This window comes from Danio aesculapii, chromosome 18 (genome assembly GCF_903798145.1).
Source record: "Danio aesculapii chromosome 18, fDanAes4.1, whole genome shotgun sequence".
Taxonomy (NCBI): Eukaryota; Metazoa; Chordata; class Actinopteri; order Cypriniformes; family Danionidae; genus Danio; species Danio aesculapii.
Window position 1 is genome coordinate 17,227,875 of NC_079452.1, and position 18,224 is coordinate 17,246,098.

General features: G+C 36.5%; 2 protein-coding genes across 5 annotated transcripts in view; one reads left to right on the forward strand and one right to left on the reverse strand.

Annotated features, from left to right (window-relative positions):
* Positions 1-12,346, forward strand: part of kifc3 (kinesin family member C3) — a 69,712-nt gene extending 57,366 nt beyond the window's left edge. The window contains 6 exon segments of the mRNA XM_056478059.1: positions 2,170-2,299; positions 2,382-2,611; positions 6,948-7,100; positions 8,209-8,335; positions 8,505-8,551; positions 11,521-12,346. Of these exon segments, the coding sequence (XP_056334034.1) occupies positions 2,170-2,299; positions 2,382-2,611; positions 6,948-7,100; positions 8,209-8,335; positions 8,505-8,551; positions 11,521-11,529 (696 nt within the window). The 3' untranslated portion in view covers positions 11,530-12,346.
* Positions 12,347-14,676: 2,330 nt separating this feature from the next.
* Positions 14,677-18,224, reverse strand: part of wt1b (WT1 transcription factor b) — a 77,835-nt gene continuing 74,287 nt past the window's right edge. For 2 of the 4 annotated variants that reach the window (XM_056478644.1, XM_056478645.1), the window contains exons 7-9: positions 17,155-17,244; positions 15,024-15,107; positions 14,677-14,919 (exon numbers count right to left, since the gene is read on the reverse strand). In XM_056478644.1, coding sequence (XP_056334619.1) covers positions 14,798-14,919; positions 15,024-15,107; positions 17,155-17,244 — 296 coding nt within the window. In that variant the 3' untranslated portion in view covers positions 14,677-14,797. Of the gene's footprint in view, positions 14,920-15,014; positions 15,108-17,154; positions 17,245-18,224 lie in introns of all 4 variants that reach the window. The other 2 variants (XM_056478642.1, XM_056478643.1) reach the window with 1 other exon arrangement.

Here is an 18,224-nt window from a genome sequence, read left to right on the forward strand (position 1 = left end):
AAAAAATAAAATAAAGAGATTTAAGAAGATTTGAATTTTTTAACACAAAATAAGATAAAAAAACAAACCAATGAAAAATTAATAAGAAAATAAATCAATCAGTAATAAATAATAATAATAATAACAATAATAGTAATAATAATAATAATAATAATAATTAGATTTACTGTTATCCGCTGTGCTGTTGTTACAGAAAAAGAAGCATCACTGTGTTGTTGACATTTGTTTTGACTACTTTTACATCATATAAAAATATATGTAATGTTCATTGTGTGAGGCAAAGCAAGTAGCGCGATGCAAATGACCCACAAATAACGGTGCGACTATAATTGGCCCGGGTTACCGGTGAACAGGTGTCGATAATTGACTGCAGATAACTACATTAGGCGACAACGAGTTCCTTACTTTTCTTTTATCCCGTCGTCTACACATCACTTTAATTTAATTTGTCAGAGAGGTAGAGAGACCTCACAATAACTCTCTAAGTGCCATTTCAGTTCACTTCCAAGCGAAAAATAGCAATTAAATAACTCACTCTGTCTAATCTTCAAGAAGAGCCCACAGTTAAGCTGCGGTCACACTTGACTTTTCCTCCCATAGACTTCCATTCATACGCACGCGAATGCGTCAGACCGGAAACGTAGGGTCATGCGTCAAGTTTCGCAGGTTGCTGCGGTGCAAAGTTCAAGCTTGGTGAACTCTGACCTGCGAAATTGCATCACTTGACTGCGTGAGACCAATTGAAGATCAAAACAGGACCTCTCTGGACAGAAATTTAAAATATGGAGCAATCGCTCACTTTTGTCACTTTTTAATGTCTAATTATCTTGTTTAATCCCACCCCTTTTCGCTGCGCCACACGACAGAATTTCGCACAGACAAAGCCCAGTGTGACCGCAACTTTAGCTCCTCTGTCATGTTCTGTGGCCGACTTGACACACTATCCTGATGCAGGGACACAGTTCTAGCTTCTCGAGATCTAGTTTGATCAGGCTCATTATCAGATTTACTCGTGGTTTTAAGGAAACGAAAATAAGCTTGATTGCCTCTTTACAATTTTGAAAATGCAAATATTATTTAGGCAGGGCATTTTTTATTTTCACTGCTCACTGCGTGCGAAACAATAACCACCAACCAATGAGAGTGATTGTAAGAATATGAAAGATGATTGGCTGAAAAATTGTTAACATTGCTCATGGTGACTACCGTCATGCATGCGCAAACACACAGTCCACCCAACCTTCGCATGCACAGACTCTCTCTCACACAAACACACAGACACACACACTCATGCAGGTATTCACCGCGCACAAGTTAATGCCGAATCAATTAAAATAAATACCAGAAAACAAAACACATTTTCCGGAACAAGATCTGGCAAGATCCTGCTCAAATTAAGCACTGATTTATATACATTTATCTACATATAATGTCCCGCTGGGCAGCAACTTGTGAATGAAAGTGTTGTGACTGAAGCGCGCTGGAACGGATGTCTGCATGTGCCCAATAGAAACAAGGCAGCCAGCAGGCACAGAAGAAAACACTCCATGGCAATGCTGCTGTAACTGTTACAAATGTTTATCTGCCTGCGTCAAGGCCAGCCGATGTCCCGCCCCCGAGAGCCATATACCCCAACGTGATTGGTGGGTTCGTTCAGCTCCGCATACAACATTGAAAAATTCCATACAAATCAAACTCGCGGGCCGCACTGACATTAAACTTTCAAATCAAGGCGGAGGCCACAAACTATCGTGCGGCCCACGGACTGCGAGTTTGAGACCCCTGCTCTAGAGCCACATTGTAATCCAAATATATGCACAAATGTAAGAATAAAACATCAGACAGCAAGGTACACACAAGCAATTTTTTTAAGTAAGTATGTTTGGACAGTTTTATCAGGTCTGACATTAGTGGAGTTATGTTCTTTGTTAATCTGTACTGATTAACTGGGAAGCAAAATCATTTTTTTACACCTAAAATATCCTTAAAATGATTATAAATAGGGGTAATTTAATTTAATTTAAGGTGTTTTTGTTACAGAGTAATTATAGAGTTAAGGGTTTTGATTAAGTTTGTTTTGTGATTGTATGCCTTTTATTATATAGACCAACATAAACTCATTTCAGTTTAATTCAGTATATATCAACTCACTGACCTCTGACCCTGCAGGTGTTTGACCTGGGTCACATGAACAGGGCAACAGCGTGCACTAATCTGAACGAGCACAGCTCTCGCTCTCATGCCCTCCTCATCATCACAGTGGCGGGATTCAACTCTTCAACAGGCCACCGCACATCAGGTACGCACACTACACTCCCACTCTCTGAAAAACAGCTCAAAAACAACATGTAAAGTATCTCTTTTTTCTTCTCCGTCCACAGGTAAGCTGAATCTGGTGGATCTGGCTGGTTCTGAGCGCATTGCCAAATCCGGTGCTGAGGGCAGTCGTCTGCGTGAAGCTCAGTGCATCAACAAATCTCTGTCGGCGCTGGGAGACGTCATCAACTCTCTGCGCTCCAAACACTCACACGTGCCCTTCAGGAACTCACGCCTCACGTACCTGCTGCAGGACTCGCTCAGCGGAGACAGCAAAACACTCATGATGGTGCAGGTCTGAATGATAAATCACACACTTACAGAAAAACTACAGCGCACACCTGTCAAGAGTTATTTCACGCTACAAACAAATGATCATCTCTCCAAAAAAATTAAATAAAATAAGACGAGAATACAAGCAGTAAGTTTCAAATATTGCCATGCAGCATCTACTGCAGTATTTCAATCAGCACAGTCTAAATTGCTTAAAGGACCAGTGAAGTTAAATGTTTTTAAGATGTTAGTATCAGTATGCTAGTCTTAAGGATGTCTATAAGCTAGTGTGGTACAAAACAACGACAAACTTCGTGTTAAGACTGATCTAAACATGTAAAGCTTGTAGTTTGTCACTTCTGCCTAAATGGATCAACATTATTTTCTATGTCTATTTCAGTTATACTTCAGTTTCTCATCAAATCTTGACCAATCAAATGCTGTCTAGTATCTGACATGTCCCGCCCCCTTCAAGACGCTCTCACTTTCTTTTCATTTGATGCACTTGAGCTCAACCACTCTCACTGGCAGAGCTGTGATAAAATGCTATTGGCTGTTTTTTTAAGGGGAGGGGCTACTCAATACCATGCCGTCTCTTCATGTTTAGTTGAGATTACCTCAAACATCGAATAAAAACTGCACATTTCAAAGCAGCTCCTTTTAAAGGGATAGTTCACCCAAAAATAAAAAATCATCATCAAAAGTGACTGGACTGCAAACATACTGCATTCACAGAGATCTGTTGGATTAAAGCTAATAATAATATTGTAAAAAATAATATTTAATTTCTTACACATACTAATCGTTTCGCTTTGTAGGACCTCAGTGTGTCATCAGGAGCCATGGCTATTGATTTGGCCTCATTTGTATGTTTATTTTTAATCTAAAAAACCTGTCAGCATTCACTGCCATTATATGAATCACCAAAGACAACAGATTCAGCTCAAAATCTGAAATCTGAACAAAAAAAAAGTCCTTACTTCTTGGTGACCTGTGGGTGAGTAAATTAACTGGAGATTTTCTTTTTTGGGTGAACTATACCTTAATGTGGCCCAATATACAGTAGTTCACCCAAAAAATGAACATTTCCATTTACTTAAATCGACGCATCACTGAATCCAAAAGAAGCTATTTAACTTCATTTACAAAGCAAACTAATCTTTTCACAAATATAAAGCAAAGATCTCTAGAAGAACATAAACGTAGGGCAACATAATACTATATTACATGACAATATCTGACGAGTAACTAAATAAACTGTAGGTATAAATACAGAGATCTAAGGTCCTATTCAGACTGTCAGTTCAAACCCAGTCTTTGAGTGTATCATATTATAAACTCAATCCTTAATGTAATATTTAAAAAAATAATAATATATATGTATGTATGTATGCATAAAAATATACGTTTTTTGCTTAAAGCTATAGTTCACCCCTAAATAAAATAAAATTAATTCTTTCTTAAAATTAAAAAAAAATTGTACTTAATTTCACTCAAGTGGTTCTAAATGATTTAAGCTAAGGAATTAAACATTCATTGAGATCTTTTGGATTAAAGCTAATGATAATATTGTAAATAATATTACATTTCTTATACGTACTAATCATTTCACTTTATAAGACCTCAGTGTGCCATCAGGAGCCACGGCTATTGATTTGATCTTGTTTGTACAATACGTGTTTATTTTTAATCTAAAAAACCTGTCCGCATTCACTGCCATATGAATCACCAAGGACAACAGATTCAGCTCAAAATCTGAAATCTGAAGAAAAAAAAATCATCTACATCTTGAACTACCTGTGGGTGAGTAAATTAACTGGAGATTTTCTTTTTTGGGTGAACTATCCCTTTAATGTGACCCAATATACAGTAGTTCACCCAAAAAAATAACATTTTAATTTACTTAAACCCAAATGTGTCTTGTATCACTGGATCCAAAAGAAGCAATTGTACTTCATTTACAAAACAAACTAATCTTTTCACAAATATAAAGCAAAGATCTCTAGAAGAACATAAACGTAGGGCAACATAATATTATATTACATGACAATATTTGACTAAACTAATAAACTAAATAAACTAATAAACTAAATAAACTGTAGGTATAAATACAGAGATCTAGGTCTTATTCAGACTGTCAGTTCAAACCCAGTTTGTGAGCGTATCATATTATTATTATTATTATTATTATTATTATTATTATTATTATTATTATTATTATTATTATCATTATTATTATTTAAGGTTTTTTCTTACCTTTAATTGTGATTGGACAGTAGAGATTAAATCTATAGTTCACCACAAAATAAATCTTCACTACTTATTTACACTCAAGTGGTTCTAAATAAAAAAAAAATTTCTGTTGAATACAAAGCAAGATATTCTGAAGAATGTTGTACTAAGCAGCCATTAACATCGATAGTAAGAACACAAAATACTAGAGATGTCCCTATCAAGTTTTTTTGCCCTTGAGTTCAAGTCATTTGGTTTTGAGTATCTACCAACACCGAAACCCGATCCAATACTTCTGTAACACATAAAAAAAGAATAAAAAAGAGCGAAGAAACAGATCCAGGATGTTCCTTTTTTTTTTATTCTCCTTATTTTAACATTCAACAACTCTGTTAACAAACAGAGCCCTTCTGTGAGGTATCTTGAACAATCAAGTCATAAATAACGTCAATTTTTCACTACTGCAACAATAAAAATACAAAAAAAAAAGAGCACCTCAACTTAAAATACCCGGCAGGCAATCCCAGGTTTACATATCTCACAGTTTGCTTTGGCAATGTTGTCGCCATCAACTTTATAGTACCTCCAGACCGCAGACGTACTCGCACTTTCTGCTTCAAGCTGCTTCTCTGTTCTACTTTGCCAGCATTTAACCAATAGCGTCTCTGCAACAAAGTGATGTCATGCCGCAAGCGTTGCTGTTTCTGTGTGAAGTCAAGAAAGAGGTCTAACTTTGTGTCACCGCATAACTATAGATGTGTTAAAAAATAATGAGTATATATATATATATATATATATATATATATATATATATATATATATATATAATATATATATATATATATATATATATATATATATATAATATATATATATATATATATAATATATATAATATATATTATACACACATACACATACGCACACACACACAAGATTCCTGATCTGGTGGTAACATCCGATTTCCCCCGATTTCCAGTCACGTGATCGAATCTGGACATCCCTACAAAATACTATTCAAGTCAATGGCACAATTCTTCTGTATGTCTTCCTTTGTGTTCAACAGAAGAAAGAAACTCAGGTTTGGAGCAAGTAAAGGATGATGTCAGAGTTTAAGTTTTTGGTGAACTATCCCTTTAAGCATGTGAACGCTATGAATAGAGGGGTTAGCAGGTTTATAATGGCTCTAAATCTCCACACTTTTAAAGTGGATTATATTGAATTTATGGGATAAAGCCTGCACTTTGTACAGAATGAGCAGAAAAGGTATTTTAAGCAGTTTTGCGCACATTCTCTCCACAAATCTCCTCAGATTCTGAAGAAGTGTGTTGTTGGATTTATAAAACATATATTAAACTGAAATATTAGCAAACTCTCTGCTTGACAACATTTATCTGCTGGTATTTTATGTTGAGCTCTCAAATTGTAATCACAAACACCTCTAGGACGAGTTGCATTTTCTTTTTACAGACTTTCGTTACAAAAAATATATACAGGTGGAGCCCAAAATGTTAGCCCTCTTGTGTTGTTTTTTTCTTCTTTTTTCAAATATTTCCCATATCAAAGCAAGGAATTTTTCACAGGATTTTCTATAATATTTTTTCTTCTGGAGACAGTCTTATTTGTTTTATTTTAGCTAGAATAAAAGCAGTCTGTTTGTCTGCTAGCCATTTAAAGTCAATATTATTAGCCTCCTTAAGCAATATTTGTTTTAGATTGTCTACAGAACAAACCATCGCTATACAATTACATGCCTAATTACCCTAACTTGCCTAATTAACCTAACTTGCCTAATTAACCCAGTTAAGCCTTTAAATGTCACTGTAAGCTGAATATAGTATCTTGAAAAATATCAAGTCAAATATTATTTACTGTCATCATGGCAAAGATAAAATAAATCCGTTATTAGAAATGAGTTATTAAAACTATTATGTTTAGAAATGTGTTGGGAAAATCTTCTCTCCGTTAAACAGAAATTGGGGGGAAAATACAGGAGGGCTAATAATTCATGGCTATACATAAACTACCATTATATACAGTAGCTTAGAAATGCATTGTTACTGGATCATCACATTTCTGCTGTACGTGTGTAAATTGTAGTGTGTGTGTGTGTGTGTGTTTTTCAGGTGTCTCCTCTAGAGGGTAACATCAGTGAGTCTGTGTGCTCTCTGAAGTTTGCTCAGCGTGTTCGTACTGTTGAAATTGGACCCTCGTCTTCCTCACGCCGACAAGCAGAAAACTCCTCCACCTCCTCCTCACCAACGCATGATAGCGTAGAGGTACTGTGCAGCACTCGCACACACATTTGTACAACAAACAATATATGACGTGCATAAATAATATATGATGTGCATTTATTTATACAAATTAAGCATATAAACAGATCAGTACTGAAAGCTGAGGTTGGCAGCATGGTGTATTAAGTCAAATAAATAATGATACTAAAAGAAAAAAAAGAGAGAAGGAAGAGGGCAGTCTACACTCACTGGCCACTTTATTAAGTACACCTTACTGGTACCGGGTTGGACCCTCTTTTGCCTTCAGAACTGCTTTAATCCTTCATGGCATAGATTCAACAAGGTACTGGAAATATTCATCAGAGATTTTGACATGACAGCATCACGCAGTTGCTGCAGATCCGGATTTTCGGCTGCACATCCATGATGGGAAACTCCCGTTCCACCACATCCCAAAGTTGCTCTATTGGATTGAGATCTGGTGTCTGTGGAGGCCATTCTAGTACAGTGAACTCATTGTCATGTTCAAGAAACCAGTCTGAGATGGTTCGTGCTTTATGACATGGCACGTTATCCTGCTGGAAGTGATCGCAGTTGAAAGTGAAGAGTCCAGGGGTGGTGGTTGGTGGGTAGGTGTTGGTGATCGCCGAGGTGATTTGGCGAGGGTGTTGTAGGAGCGGGCCCTTAACAATGTCTCTGTGGGCCCCTAAATGTATGGGCCCTTAGAATCATACTAACTTACTCCTCCTACACCCCCCCCCCCCCCCCCCCCCTAGCGGCGCCCCTGGCTCCAAATACAGCAACCAAATGTTCAGAAAATGTAATTACTGAACCCCGAAGACTATATTTAACTTTTTTCAGTTTAACAAAAAATAGGGTGTCTTTTGTCTATTGTGTATGGCAGTGTTTCCCAACCCTGTTCCCGAAGGCACAACAGTACACATTTTCAACCTCTCCCTAATCAAACACACCTGAATCAACTCATCAGAACATTAGAAGAGACTCCAAAACCTGAAACGAATGGGTCAGATAAGGGAGACACTCATAATATGTACTGTTGGTGTGCCTTCAGGAACAGGGTTGGGAAATACTGGAGTGTGGGAAGTTTTTATTAAATTTTTTATTTGTATGTATTTGTTGGTGTCTGCAGCTGGACTCTCCTCCTGTGACTCCTGTTCCTCTGCCCATCTCTCGGGCCAGCAGTGCAGGATCAACCCTGTCCTCCACCTCCAAAACCCCCACCACCCGCCGCCGCTCACACAGCCAGCTGTCCACAGGTGAACACACACACACACACACACACACACACACACACTCATGCACATTTCATAATTACTGAATCACTGATGCAGTAATCTGATAATGATGACACACTAATTGAGTACACGTCACACACTGTCAATCTCTGTTCTTTGCAATGTGATGCTGTAATTGGTTGGTTTCCAGATAGACAGGTAGACAGAGGCAGCCCATTGGTTGGGGACGGTGGGCAGGTAGGTGGGGTTTTCTGTGGTTAGTCGCTTGGCATGAACTGCTCAGCATGGCATGGTGCCCCACATGTCGATGCCCACCCATCTAACACAGCCTAACACTCTAACACTGAGTGTGAGCGCGCGCGTGTGTGCGTGTGTGCGTGTGTGTGTGTGTGTGTGTGTGTGAGCATGTTTGTGCGTGCGTGCCAGGATGTGAGCGTGTGTGCGAGCGTGTCAGGATATGAGTGTGTGTGCGTGCGTGCAAGCGAGCGTGTGCGTGGGTGCAAGCGAGCGTGTGCGTGCATGGGCGTGCGTGCCTGCGTACGAGCGTGCGTGCAAGTGTGTGTGCGTGTGTGTGTGTGTGTGAGCGAACGAGCGCGTGCATATGTGTTTGAGCGAGTGTGTGTACGTGAGTGTATGATTGTGTGTGTGAAGATCAGTATATATGCGAGATCAGCTGCTGTTTTGTCCTTCTGTGTCTTTTTTTGATCTTGTTTCAGCTTTCTGTGGTTTATTTCTTCATGTTGTCGTGTGTTTTCTGCAGTTGTGCACTGTATTCACTTTATGTCTTTGTTAAATGTGTGTATGTGTGTGTGTGAGAGAGAGAGAGAGAGAGAGAGAGAGAGAGAGAGAGAGAGAGAGAGAAAGTGGCAAAGAGAATTTAGCTGTTTGATGTCTTCACCTCCAGCTCTGCTTCTGATTGGCTGGGCTGCACTGTGGTGCTGATATAACATGTTTTTGTCATGTGATTTCATTACTAGAGTCACAAATGTTCTCCGTATGGGTTACAGCAGCTCTGTTGCAAAACCTAATGAGCTGCTTTCTCATAATGCCAGATGAATGAAAACGAAATTTTAATCAGCATTTTAGTTTGAATGAACAACTTTTATTCAGAGTGCCTTTTATTTAACAGCCAATAGTGCTTATCTTAGGAGTTCCAAGAATGTGCCTGAAGTTTTAGCTCAAATAACCCCACATCTCAGTTATTTCTTTTATAATTCCTAAAATGCTGTAGTTTGAGAGGGTAAAAAACAATAAAATCTCTTTAAATGTAAATGAGTTGCTGGACCCTGCCCACTTTTGCAGAGGGTGGAGCCTTTTTACCTTAATATTTAGATTTTCCTGCTATGGATGTCAATTAGGGGTGTAACGGATCATAACCCACAGTTCGGAACGCACGTGACCCGCAAATTAATACCTTTTTTAAACTTGTAGATTAATCCAACATTTCTAACAATTGCAGAGAGATTGCCATTCAAATCACATGTATGAAAGCATTTTGGCTTTCCTGTTAATATAATGATGATGAAAAAGTTGTGGTGGGACCTAACTAAATGCTTTCTTAGGCTTTTAAAGGTGTTTTCTGTCACTGTTTAGCCTGCAATAATGCATAAAGCTACACAATTAAACATAGTGATTGTGTTCTCAATTCAAAACCGTGCAACATGAATGATAAATAATGATTTGCATATGTTTATTAATCCTTCGACGCGCTGCATTCAAATCTGCGTTTGATTGAGAGAGATTCAGTTTTTACACTTTTTCAGTTCGTTACAACAGTTAAAATGACACCGCAGTACTGGGAGAACAGTGTATAGTTCAGATATAAACACTGATGCTTATGGTAAAGATTAAAATCACAGTTTTATAGAACTTGACGCTGGTGAATGTTGTAGCAATTACATTGTGTAACCAACAGGTGGCGACAAACATGCATTAAAATTATGACACTGAACAGGTTTTCAGAAATGATCCTCCGTTAATGAACCATATAATAATGAACACCACACAATAATGAAAGTTTTATGTGTGAATTGTTGAATCATTAATTGAAAATAAATATGATGCGTTGTAATGTTAGATTTCTATATTTAGCATTATCAGTGGCAAAGAGAATGTTTTCCTTGTTATCAGCTGGTTCTTTCTTGATTTTTAATTTCTTTAAAGTTCTGTTTTTTATAATCAATGGTTTTTGCAGTAATAATTTAGTATAAATGGAAAACAAATGACATTTGTCTCGAAAAATGGTCCGATCCGTGACTCAAAAACCATAGTGTGATCCGAACCGTGAGATTTGTGATCCGTTACACCACTGTCAATGGTTCCAGTGGTCTCAAACTCAATTCCTGGAGGGCCGCAGCTCTGCAGAATTTAGATCCAACCACCTCCAGCTCACACCTGCTTAGTAGTTCCTAGTAGTCTTCAATGTATTGATTAGTCAGATCAGCTGTGTTTGATTAGTCTTGGAGCAAAACTGTGCAGAGCTGCGGCCCTCCAGGAATCGAGTTTGAGACCTATGCCTTAAAGGGACTTTGTCCAAACTGACTTCTTGTAGCTAACTAGGTCTAAATCAGGGTCCTTAAAAAGTCTTCAATTCCATAGTATATAAATAAAGCATTAAAATGTCTTAAATCTGCATTTCAGAGGTCTTAAAAATGCAATGGAACCGACCTAAAGATTTTGTCTCCACTTTGAAATCTACTTAAATCTCTTCGTTTATCATCAAGCAGAGCAAAACAGGAGGAACCAAAGTCCGAACCGTGAGATTTGTGGTCCGTTATAACACTAATGTCAATGGTTGCCATAAACCAGACCTTTTCAATATATGAACTATCCCTTTAAGTGAAAGTATCGTTTTTTTATTTCGTCAGAAGCTGTTCACACTTAAACGATTTAAAAACGATAAATAATAATAATAATAAATAAATTTTTTAAAAATCTACTGAAAATGTGTATGTGTAGTTATGTCTATAAGCTAGTTCCTGTAGGTTTTGCAAATGTTTCTCAGAGCTTTGACGAGTAACAATAACTAACAAGCTTTAGACCTGTAAATACAGCGGTCTAATTAGTGTGCAGGAAGTTGCAGAAAGCTAGCATGTGAACTTTAAATGGAGCTTTCTCCTTTTGTTTGGTTTCCATGGGTCCCCGTATTTCCTGGAAACTGGAAAAGCTCCTGATTCAGTCGTAACCGCGCATATTTGTCTCCACAGGACGAATGAAGTTGACGGCATGAGGATAAACTGAAGCCAACATTCCAGACCTCTCCACCAATCAGCTCCTTTCCCCAGTCGACCAATCAAAGACCTGCATTGCTGGTAAGGGGAGGAGCTTAAACGGCCAATCAGGGTTGAGAAGGACGACTGAAGTAAGGTTTTGATTTGAACATGATCCAATGCAAGCTCCGCAACAGCTGCTGCTTCAGGACGGACAGCCCAGTGTTTCTGGCCAACCATGCACTTTAGGCTAGGCTGTGGTTTGTAATGTTATGTAAATGCCATTCGATTACTAGAAGCTTGAATGTACGTGTTTGTATATATTTGTGTGTCTGAGCGAGATTTTAACTTTTAATTTGTCTTTTTTCATGCAAGAACAAGTCAAAGTTTCACACCCGATAAGCTTGGAATGAGTCAGTGTTTAATAGAGGCAATAAGATTACCATGCAAACGTCTCTCAGTAGCATTTGAGTGTTTTTGTAAATAGAAACTTGAAGGCCGTTGAAAGCCCGAGCGTCTTCCTGACCCGCGCATGTGTTCAGTCTTCATTCTCAGACAATCATTATCAGTTTTGTTGTGCAGTGCAGTCCGAGCAGTGTTTTTGGAAGAGGACGAGGAGTAGAGTTGATGATGTATTTGACATCACTCCGTCTCTGGACTCTTGCTTGCTTGTGTTCACATTGTATGCAGGTTTGTTTTTGTACACTGTTTTTAATAAATGCTCTAAACCAACCTTTTAGGGGGGGACAAAAAATATGATCTTGTATGTTTTTGCGCTTTTAAAAAATGCTGGGTTCCACACAACTCATTCATGTTGCCCCAACACAAATCGATTAAGTTAACTTATTTAAGTGGATTTAATTAAGTGGATTGAACATAAAACAATCAAGTTGTCCAAAAGAATTCCTCAAGAAGTGTTTCGTTTCAACACATTGCTCATTCTGAAGTAGTTTGAGCAAGCGGGAGTAATCTTTTGTTTGTATGTACTAGGCATGGGCCGGTATAAGATTCTGACGGTATGATAACCTTGGATAACAAAATCACAGTTTTACAGTATTGTGATTACTGCTCTAATTTATCATCTTTTTAAATGTCTGGGTTAAAAACAAACTCCTTTCCCCTTTGAACACAGTATGTTTTATTTTGAGAAACTTAAAATATGTTGGAGCAGTAAACATTCATTCATTGATGTTGCGGAGCTTATATCGGTAAGTGTAACATGATGTTGATTTTAGAGATGTTGTAATGTTTGCGCTCATGAACACTATTAAGAAAAACTAATTAGAGACGTGACAGACAGCTGAAACAAGTCTCATAACTTAATTTAACACTGTAAAAAATTTATTAAAGGGCACCTATGGTAAAAAATCTACTTTTCAAGCTGTTTGGACAGACATATGTGCATGTATGGTGTATAGACTGTCATATTGGGGTGATATAAACACACCCAGTGCTTTTTTTTTTCAATTTAACAACATAAAAAACGGTGGACCAATTGGAGCAGTTTTCAAACCGACCGCAACTTTACGTAAGAGTGCGGTCCCCCCGCCCACCAATATTGATTGACAGGCGCGTCATCATATCCTCAGTTTGTTGATTCACGTCCACCATTTTCAGCGTGAGTCGAAGCGATATCACTAAAGGAACACCCTAGCTCTATTTTTAGATGCAAGGCTCATTGGGCTCAACACAAGAGCAATATTCTCCACATTATTGCTCTGATTATTGGTTGTATCTTTAGGTAGGTTTGCAAACCTGTGTACTTCTCATTGAGTCTACCTTATACTTCAGCCGTTTGCATTTCTCGCGATCCCAGAAGCTCCCTCTGATCTTAACTAGCATGCGTTTTAGAATTCTAAACATAGGTTTCTATCAGGATAAACTTAGGTCGACGGCTGGGCGCCGCGGACCGCTACAGAAACCTATATTTAGAATTCAAAAATGCGTGGCGCGACGATTCGGGACACTTCATGTTTCTGTATCGTATATGTACGACTGATTGCTGAACCTCTCACTCCTGCTCCTTCTCTGTCTGCCTGTCAGACTCTGTTGCAAACGCAGAGCGGGTGAGCTCATGGCCCCGCCCCCTTGTTACGTTGGCGGGAAGCGGAAACTAATTTACATGTGAAGCAACACACCCCTAAATCAGCGAACTGTGGACACGCCCCCAACATGACACTTTTTAACACATTATAATAAAACAATCTGAATTGTGTTTTAAACTGAACCTAAACTGGCACACTCAGAAGAACCATAATATTAATATTAAATTTAAAAAAAAGAGGTAAACTATGTGCCCTTTAAGACGAAAGTCAAGACAACAAATATTTTTGTTGCATTAACTTATTTTAACTTCATTCATTTCCCTTCGGCTTAGTCCCTTTATTAATCCAGGGTCACCACAGCGGAATGAACCGCCAACTTATCCAGCACATGTTCAACGCACCGGATGCCCTTCCAGCTGCAACCCATCTCTGGGAAACATCCATACACACTCACTCACACACTACGGACAATTTTAGTTTACCCAATTCACCTATAGCACATGTGTTTGGACTGAGCGGGAAACCGGAGCACCTGGAGGAAACCCACGCGAACGCAGAGAGAACATGCAAACTCCACACAGAAACGCCAACTGACCCAGCCGAGGCTCAAACCAGCGACCTTCTTGCTGTGAGGCAACAGCACTACCTATTGCGCCACTGCGTCACCACTCACTCTGAACACTGATATTAATATACATTTGTGAATTGTTATTGTCTTCAAAAATTCAATGTCGTGAAAACATTGCATAATATCATTTATTATAAAAAGACATTTTCAGAAATTCTGCTGTCACTCATCAAATATCCACAAAGGCATTACAGTGCAGTGTTGTTGCTTTCCAAAATTAAGAGGATTTTAAATGACCCAGCACATCTTGTCAAACACACCGTATACCCAGTGCAAACAACAGCTCATATATGTCAAAAATCAACTAGAAAAAATGTAAAAACAGTTCTTATTTACAAAAAGAGACGATCCAGTATTATCCAAACGCACACACACACACACACACACAGTGTAAACGGCAGTGTTTCCATGTTGAATCCAGTAAGAATGGATGCATTTTGCTAGTACAGTTGTGATGTCATCAGATCATCCCTGGTGTACTGGTCAGTGTGTGTGTTTCTTTCTCTGTGTGTGTGTGTGTGTGTGTGTGTGTGTGTGTGTGTGTGTGTGTGTGTGTGTGTGTGTGTGTGTGTGTGTGTGCGTGTGTGCGATTGTGTGTGTGTCAGACGGTGGACTGCAGTTTGCTCATGTTTCTCTGATGCATGCTGTGATGTCTGACCAGCTCATCTGAGCGAGCAAACTTCTTCTGACAGCTCGGCCAGCGGCACGTAAACGGCTTCTCACCTGAGAAAACACACACACATTTTAATCAAGTCTGCTTATAGGCAATGAATGGATGGAATGGTTAATGAGAGGCTTGAAAGAGGAGTCTTACGCACTTGTTTTACCTGTATGAGTCCGCGTGTGAGTCTTCAGGTGGTCTGAGCGTGAAAACTTTCTCTGACACGTCTCACACTGAAAGGGTTTGACGCCTGTAGGATATCACACACACATACGGCCGTCGGCTCATGGTATTTCATAAATGTCAATGGGATTAATTAGAGGGAGGGGGAACTGTAGTGTATGGCATTTGATTGGTGGGAGGGGAATCTTAAGTGAGCACTTCCAAGTTTTCCTATTTTCTCTAGATTTGCCATTTCTAAATGTGTGTTTTGATTACAATATTCATTCAATTATACATTCATTCCACTGATTTATCAGGGGTTGCCACAGCGGAATGAATGATACTACAGGAAAATTATCATTTAGATTATTAAAAATACTTAAATACTAAAAATAATAAATATATGTAAATGAAATATATGTAAAAAATAAATATATGTAGATAATATATATATATATATATATATATATATATATATATATATATATATTAGTAAATATATATATATATATATATATATATATTAGTAAATAAAAATTATATATATACAAATAATGTATGTAAAAATAAATATATATGTAAATAAAATATATGTTAAAATAATGTATATATAAAATATATATAAATAAATATATGTAAAAATATATATATATTGCATATATATTTTTTTTATGTAAATAAAATATATATATATATATATATATATATATATATATATATATATATATATATATATATATATATATATATATATATATATACATATATATATATATATATATATATATATATACATATATATATATATATATATATATATATATATATATATATATATATATATATATATATACATATATATATATATATATACATATATATATATACATATATATATATATATACATATATATATATATATATATATATATACATATATATATATATATATATATATACATATATATATATATATATATATATATATATATATATATATATATATATATATATATATATATATATATATATATATGAATAGCAAATATATATGTAAATAAAAAATATATAAATTAGTAAACATTACCAGTTGTTTATTAAATAAAACAAAAAATGTATGCAAAACGTGTACCAATCAATGTCAAAGAACTGATATAATTTACTTGTATTTAAAATCCTAATATTGAATATCCTGTTTTAATAGAATATTTGATAAGATGTTAAAATGTTTATATATATATATATATATATATATATATATATATATATATATATATATATATATATATATATATATATATATATATATATATATATAATTTTTTTTTTTAAATCTTACAGAAAGATACACTGTGAAAAAAAAATGCTGGGTTCCACACAATTCCATCATGTTGTCTCAACACAAATCGATAAAGTTAACTTTATTGTTTTTACAAATTTTAGTGGATTGAACTAAACAATTAAGTTTTATGAAAAAGCAAGAATTGTTGATTCAGCTCATTTTAAATAATTTGAGCAAGCAGCAAAAATTTTTTTGAGGTTACATTTAATAGGTTACACATCAATATGTACCACTGGGTAAAGAAAAAACATTCAAAGACAATTTGACAATTTTCTATTTTATACAGGTTATCTGCAGGGTCTTAAAATGCCTTCAAATAATAAAAAATAGGCTTTAAAAAATATTAAATTCTGAATATTGCGTAGTAGGTCTGTAAAGCTACCCAATCAGGCCAACACCCATTCAATCACTAACATTCCATCTCAATAAAAGTTTTAACAAAAGTTTATTAACTCTATTTACCAATTATGGTTTAATTATATTCCTTACAATAACAGTTGTTTTTATTTTACTTTTTTTTTATTGTTTTAACTGTGCCATTAGAAAAAATCCTTTGTGTTTAACCTTGAGTACGTCTGAAATTTCATTAATGGTCTTAAAAGGTCTTTAAGTCTCGATGAAACCTGTAGAAACCCTGTTTATATGTATAATTGAAAACGCGATTTTTGTTTTCAGTTACATGACAATGCTAAGTAAACGTAATGAACGCCATATAAACATGCTCAATAAAGTACATGATCATATAAAGGCCCACAAAAGCCAGCAGAGAGTGTGTGTAGGGTTGTTTTCTGACCTGTGTGTCTGCGCTGGTGTCTCTTCAGCTGGTCAGATCTGGAGAAGCGGCGGCCGCAGCCCGTGTAATCACACTGATACGGCTTTTCTCCTGAACACCACACAAAAACATCATCCTCATTTCACATCAGTTTATAAATCGCACTATATTTGTTAAGGACTAAACGACGCCAAACAAACTAAAGTATCTGGCGTAAACACGAAGAGTCCACACGGGGGCGCTGTCTGAATGGCGGTTACGAATGTTGTTCTCTCAGCGTCATAAATCAAGCGTTTATCAGTAAAACTGCGCTGTGAGCTCACAAGTTAGTCATTCCAGATGCTTCCTATTAATTCTGCTCGTTCTTGTGCAGCTAAAGGGTTCAAAAAACAGTCTAATCTAATATCAACCAAGGCTACATTTGGTGAATGGGGTACACAGACTTTTAATTTCAGTCAGCCAGCCCCAGGGCTTCCGGCTAATTGTCATTTCATACAAAATCGCCACGTTTAAGATCGGATTTCTTAAAAAAAAATGGCTTCACTGCCTGACTGAGATACGATATAAAGTGGTTCTCCGACCAAACAAGTAGCACTGTTTTTCTGCACCATGTCTTTAAAATATGGAAATTAATTTTACCTCAGTAAGTTCATCATTGGCTGAAAAGCACTAGCTCTGCATATAGCCCATTGGTATAAAAACAGAAAGACTTTGTTTATTATCGTTATGGTGAGAAGTATTATCATGGTGATTCTCTGGGATGATTTAAAATGAATATTAGGCCTAGCCTATATAAATTACGTGATTAAAAACACAATACATTTAGTTTTAATTCAAGTCATACTGGTTTAATGGAAATCGATGTATCGTTTGCTATATTTCTCTCATAAATCAGCTAATGGCGTCTTAAAACCCAAATTATTAAATAAACTGGTTTTAATGGTCAACAGTTGATGGTTTGTCAATGTATGTGCAGTGGAAACTTCTTTGATGTGTTCTGATGTTGTTTATTTCATCTTTGCTAACATTTATTAATGTAAATACTTATCTTTGTCACCATTTAATAATATGAATAGGCTAATTATTACAAA